The sequence below is a fragment of the Colobus angolensis genome, unplaced genomic scaffold, assembly GCF_000951035.1.
Source record: "Colobus angolensis palliatus isolate OR3802 unplaced genomic scaffold, Cang.pa_1.0 Scaffold424, whole genome shotgun sequence".
NCBI classification, from domain to species: Eukaryota; Metazoa; Chordata; class Mammalia; order Primates; family Cercopithecidae; genus Colobus; species Colobus angolensis.
Window position 1 is genome coordinate 656,337 of NW_012117644.1, and position 6,062 is coordinate 662,398.

The 6,062-nt window shown below is 39.9% G+C and overlaps 1 protein-coding gene across 4 annotated transcripts in view; it reads left to right on the forward strand.

Moving 5' to 3' along the window:
* The window catches only part of NUP98 (nucleoporin 98kDa), a 138,599-nt gene that overhangs the window by 17,707 nt on the left and 114,830 nt on the right, over positions 1-6,062 (forward strand). For 3 of the 4 annotated variants that reach the window (XM_011956754.1, XM_011956756.1, XM_011956757.1), the window contains exons 2-4: positions 1,474-1,577; positions 3,747-3,848; positions 3,955-4,131. In XM_011956754.1, the coding sequence (XP_011812144.1) occupies positions 1,502-1,577; positions 3,747-3,848; positions 3,955-4,131 (355 nt within the window). In that variant the 5' untranslated portion in view covers positions 1,474-1,501. The remainder of the gene's footprint in view (positions 1-1,473; positions 1,578-3,746; positions 3,849-3,954; positions 4,132-6,062) is intronic. The other variant, XM_011956755.1, reaches the window with a different exon arrangement.

Genomic DNA, 6,062 nt, shown 5'->3' on the forward strand with positions numbered 1-6,062 from the left:
GGATGGTCTCGATCTCCTGACCTCGTGATCCGCCCGTCTCGGCCTCCCAAAGTGCTGGGATTACAGGCTTGAGCCACCGCGCCCGGCTTAATTTTTGTACTATTAGTAGAGACCAGCTTTCACTGTGTTGGCCAGGCTGGTCTCGAACTCCTGAGCTCAGGTGATCCGCCCACCTTGGCCTCCTAAAGTGCTGGGATTACAGGCGTGAGCCACTGCGCCTGGCCAAGGTGAGGGTTTTTTTGTTTGTTTTTGAGACAGGGTCTCACCCTATCACCTTTGCTGGAGGGAAGTGGCAGGATCATGGCTCATGGCAACCTCCACCTCCTGGGCTCACGCAATCCTCCCGCCTCAGCCAACCGAGTAACTGGGACTACAATCCTCTGTCACCACACCAGTCCAACTTCGATTTTTTGTAGAGCCAGGGCTTCACCATGTTGCCCAGGCTAGTCTCGAACTCCTGGGCTCAAGCAATCAGCCAGCTTCAGTCCCCCGAGCTGCCGGGATTAGAGTTTGAGCCACTGTGCCTGGCCAGAGGTGAGGAATTTTCATCAAAGGTTTTCTGTAATCTTAGAAGTAGAAGATAGATAAGTAGGGGACCATAGAGAATAGTCTTAAAACGTAATCGCCAAGAGAATGTCAGGGCACCAGAATCTCTAAGATTTAGAGATAGAAGGCAGGGCATGCATAATTTGAAAAACATTTACTATTATCATGTTTTATATACCTTGAAGATAGGGGAAAAATAAACTTTGTAATGCAAACTATGGAAAATAAAGTCTTGTCTGGGTGCGGTGGCTCGTGCCTGTAATCCCAGCACTTTGGGAGGCCCAGGTGGGTGGACCACTTGAGATGAGGAGTTTAAGACCAGCCTTGCCAACATGGTGAAACCCTGTCTCTACTAAAAATACAAATAATTAGACACATGCCTGTAATCCCAGTTACTCTGAGACTGAGGCTGGAGAATAACTTGAACCCAGGAGGAGGAGGTTGCAGTGAGCCACTGCATACCATTCCATTTCAAAAAAAAAAAAAAAGAAAACCTGACAAAAATGTTAGTTTTTTAGGTGGTTGGGGTAGCAGACTGTGGTTATAATTTTTTGATGGGTATGATTCATAACCTCCTAGGTGGATCATATAAACATCTTGCCTCGTAGACCTGAAATACTGATTAAAAAGGAGACTTAGGTTAAAAAAAAAAAAAGGTTGAAAACATTATTTTAAATGGATGGTTAATGTTGGGATCTGAAGTTTAACCTCAAATTATGAAGTTTAACCTTACTATTCGGCTCAGGAACGTTGTAGATTAAAGATCATTTTACAAGGTTTATTTTATCATACAGTTTGAGGATATTGAATGAGAGTATATACGATAGTTTGAATAGGCCTAAGTTTGTGGAATGATAGATTTTCTAAAACAATTACATTCCATTTTGTGCTCTTTAAGAAAGAGTGATAATGTTTTCTTCTTCCCAGCTTTCTGAAACAAAGACTCATTTTGAAGATGTTTAACAAATCATTTGGAACACCCTTTGGGGGTGGCACAGGTGGCTTTGGCACAACTTCAACATTTGGACAGAGTAAGTTTTTAAAAAGGATAAAAGGGGGAAACCTTAATTACTCTCTTCTTACTAAGAACAAATCCACTCTGATAAGCTTTAGGTGGGAATTTTATTTATACTTTCGTATTTACAGCAAAGTCGTCTTGAAAAAATAACTAAGGTAAGATCTCTGTAACAGTTTTTAAGAAAGTAGAAATAAATTCTAAGTTTTCGTGGCCTTCTTCTGATCATCAGTAGAAGATACCTAAAATATTTGCATTATTTTGGTTGACAGAAAGTTATAATTTGTTACTGATTTTCAGGCCAGAAAATAATTCTTTTAATGTTGAAGTCTAAAATGCAGTTATTTCATAACTGCCCTGGAATTTACCCTGTGAACATGATGTGACATTCAGATGTCACAGAAATGTTAAAATGTGGAAGTGTCTAATCCCCATCAACCCTCCTGAGATCTAACTCCCTTCCTACCCAGTGTTGTATATGACTGATGTCTTATACAATATCGTATATGACTAATTGCCTGTAGCAATCCTTATTTACATTTAAACTTTTTTTGGAGGTGTTTTGTTGTTGTTGTTGTTGTTGTTTACCAGAAAGCCCCCCCCAAAAAAATTTTTTTTTTTTCCAGTAAAAACCGGAAACCCTGCTAGACAAATTCTAAAAGAACTGTGACACTTTGTTAAAAATGTTTATACTCATCCAAGGCTGGAAAGAATGGTATAATGAACTCTCATGTACTTATATCCCAATTTTAACAATCATCATTTTCCCAGTCTTGTTTTTATCTCTTTCTTTCCAGGGGGAGGAGAGCATCTTAACAGAATGTTTTAAATCCCAGAAACTGTCTCTACTTGATGAAATTTATTTATTTATTTTTTGAGATAGGATCCTGCACTGTCACCGAGGCTGGAGTGCATTGGCAGTATCATGGTTCTCTACAGCCTCAACCTCCCAGACCCAAGCAATCCTCATACCTCAGCCTCCTAAGTAACTGGGACCACAGTTGCACACCACCATGCCTGGCTCATTTTTCTCAGCTCGCTGTAACCTCCACCTCCTGGGTTCAAGCAGTTCTCCTGCTTAAGCCTGCTAAAGCGAGGGGATTACAAGCATAAGCCACGGCACTGGGCTAAGGATTCTTTAAGAAGCGTAACAAGCCTCTATCATACTTAATAAAATTGATAATAGAGGAAGTTTTTTTTTTTTTTTTTTTTTTTGAGGCGGAGTCTCACTCTGTCACCCAGGATGGAGTGCAGTGGCGCGATCTCGGCTCACTGCAACTTCTGCCTCCTGGGTTCAAGCAATTCTCCTGCCTCAGCCTCCCGAGTAGCTGGGACTATAGGTGCCCACCACCAGGCCCGGCTAATTTTTATTTTTTTTTTTGTATTTTAAGTAGAGACGAGGTTTCACCGTGTTAACCAGGATGGTCTCGATCTCCTGACCTCGTGATCCGCTCACGTTGGCCTCCCAAAGTACTGAGGTTACAGGCATGAGCCACTGCACCTGGCAAGGAAGTTTTCTTAAGTGGCTCCTGACCTCTTTAGAGAACTCTAGATCCACGTCTGTGGTTTTTAACTAGAAGTGCCCGTCACAGTCACCTTTGGAAGTTTTATTCAAAATACATATCTCATCAAAAATTACAGAATTAGAATTTCTGGAGTTGAAACCTGGACGTGTGTATTTTGAAAAAGCTTCCCAAGTTGTTCTGATGTGTTCCCCTGGTGAAAGACCATTTATTTCAGTGACTATGGAGTGTCACTAATTTTTTTTGAATTTTTAGTAGAGGCGGGATTTCACCATGTTGGTCAGGCTGGTCTTGAACTCCTGACCTCAAATGATTCGTCTGCCTTGGCCTCCCAAAATGCTGGGATTACAGGTGTGAGCCACTGCACCTGGCCAGCACTTTTCTTTCTATTTTTTTAACCTATGAACATCTGTAACTTTTATTGAAAAGTCACTCCTTTTGACTTCAAATTTTCATACTTACCCTGGGGGCAATGAATAAAATGTCTGTGGCTTGGTTTTTACTCTGTAATTCAAACTCTGATGGGAGTTTGAAAAAATGTTTTCAATTAGACTAGTAGTTCAAATTCAGAAGTTTAAGAAATATTAAAACACCTTTTCATTTGGTCATCTTATGTAGATTTTATTCTAAATTCTAATTTAATCTGGATTTTGCTTTTGCAGATACTGGCTTTGGCACTACTAGTGGAGGGGCATTTGGAACATCTGCATTTGGTTCTAGCAACAATACTGGAGGCCTGTTTGGAAATTCACAGACTAAACCAGGTAAGGTCTTCATTTGTGATATAACTGATTTGTTTGTAGCTGGTATAGGCATTGACTTAGCGGCTCTGATCTACTTAACTTTTTCCCTCCTTCTCCATCTCCTCAGGAGGATTATTTGGAACCAGTTCATTTAGCCAGCCAGCTACCTCCACAAGCACTGGCTTTGGGTTTGGTACATCAACAGGAACAGCAAATACCTTGTTTGGAACTGCAAGCACAGGGACCAGTCTTTTCTCATCCCAAAACAATGCCTTTGCACAAAATAAACCAACTGGCTTTGGGAGTAAGTAGGATATTGCTGGAGCTCTGCATCTAATAATTTGGCTTGCTTATTGAATGTGTTGTCTTTTCTCCTTTTTTCTATGTTCATCTACCTTCTTTTCCCGCTAATTGGCAAAAATATGGGAAGAGGAAAACTTCAATATGTACTGAAAAGGTTAATAGGCTGAAAAGGAAGACAGCATGTACATCTCTATAAGGATAGAAATTTGAAGTACTGTTACTTAAGGGATATGCAGAGGAAGAGCTTCCTGATGTAGAATGGCCAGAGAAAGGATGAAAAGCCAGGTCAGAGTAGTGTAGTTCATGTTAAGATGGGAGAATTTCAAGGAGGAATATGTTATAGTCAGCCGTATTGTGCTGCAGAGGCACTTTCTTGTCTCTGTTTTATATTTGGCATGAAGAGATTAGAGCAAGAATGACATACTGGACATGACATGGTTACTCCTCCATTCTTTGTCCATGGCAGATGTTTTTATTTGATGACTTTTTTCACTTTAAGTCCAAACATGTCTTGGGGATACTTCTCCACACAGCACTATACTTTGAGGCAACCGCTGCTAGTTCATCAGGTATGCCTTATCAAATGATGCCATTCCTGGCACAAGAGTATAGAAGAATGAATAGTTAGCCAGCCATCAGTATTTTCCACAGGGAAAGTTGTTTGTATAACATTGAAATACTTAACCATAACAATATGTAATGCAGTCTAAAGTAGTAATTCAAAAGAAATGTGCCTATTTGCTTTAAACTATATATTAAGACATGTTTTAGAAAGAAGTAGTAGCAGTTTGCCAGTGAGAAATCATAGTACTCTTTAACCTGGTAATTAAGATGTTACTAATTCTAAATATTGGCAATACATTTCTATTGCTTAGTGACATTTCTGGCACCATATGTATAACCTCTTTTTTTTTTTTTTTTTTTGAGATGGAGTCTCGATCTGTTACCCATACTGGAGTGCGGTGGCATGATCTCTGCTCACCACTGCAACCTCTGCCTCCCCGGTTCAAGTGAGTCTCTTGCCTCAGCTTCCCGAGTAGTTGGGACTTACAGGTGCCCGCTGTCATGCCTAGCTAATTTTTGTATTTTTAGTAGAGATGGGGTTTCACCATATTGACCAGGGTGGTCTCAAATTCTTGACCTTCGTGTTCCATCTGCCTTGGCCTCCCAAAGTGCTGGGATTACAGGCGTGAGCCACCGCACCTGGCATAACTTTTTTAGAAGTAGTGTCTCTGATACTTTCAGCAATATATTCCTTAGCAACAATTAAATTCATTTATGTGTAATTTTTTTTTAAACTCAGCTTTTTGGAAACGTAAAGTAATCCAAGGGTTTGCTATTTCTTTATTAGTTTCTGTAATCCAAGGATTTGCTATTTCTTTATTAGTTTCTGTAAAGTAATTGACAGTGACTGCTAATTTTTCTGAAATTTTGGGGGGTGAAATTTTCCATTAACCTATATTTGATTTCTCTAATAGGACCACTTGTATATTCTAAAGTTTTCGGTTATGTGTAGGTATATGTCATAATGTATGTAAATAAAATGTACTGTGACCACTCTTGAAGTCTGTGACAAGATGTTTTCAGAAAGACAAGTTCGTTCAGCATCTAGTTAAACGAGAAAAGGAGAAATGAGATAAAATTTATGATGAAACAAAGTATTTCTTTTAAGTTGTCTTCCAAGTGTGACCCTAGGTCTTTATGGACACTTACCTGACCAAAGGATTCAGACTTTGTTTCACTTGAAAGTTGTGAGCTTGGAAGTATGTATTTTTCTGTATGAAATTTCTGTTTGGGCCAGGCGCGGTGGCTCATGCCTGTAATCCCAGCACTTTGGGAGGCAAAGGTGGGTGGATCACGAAGTCAGGAAATCGAGACCATCCTGGCTAACTACAGTGAAACCTTGTCTCTACTGAAAAAAAAAAAAAAAAA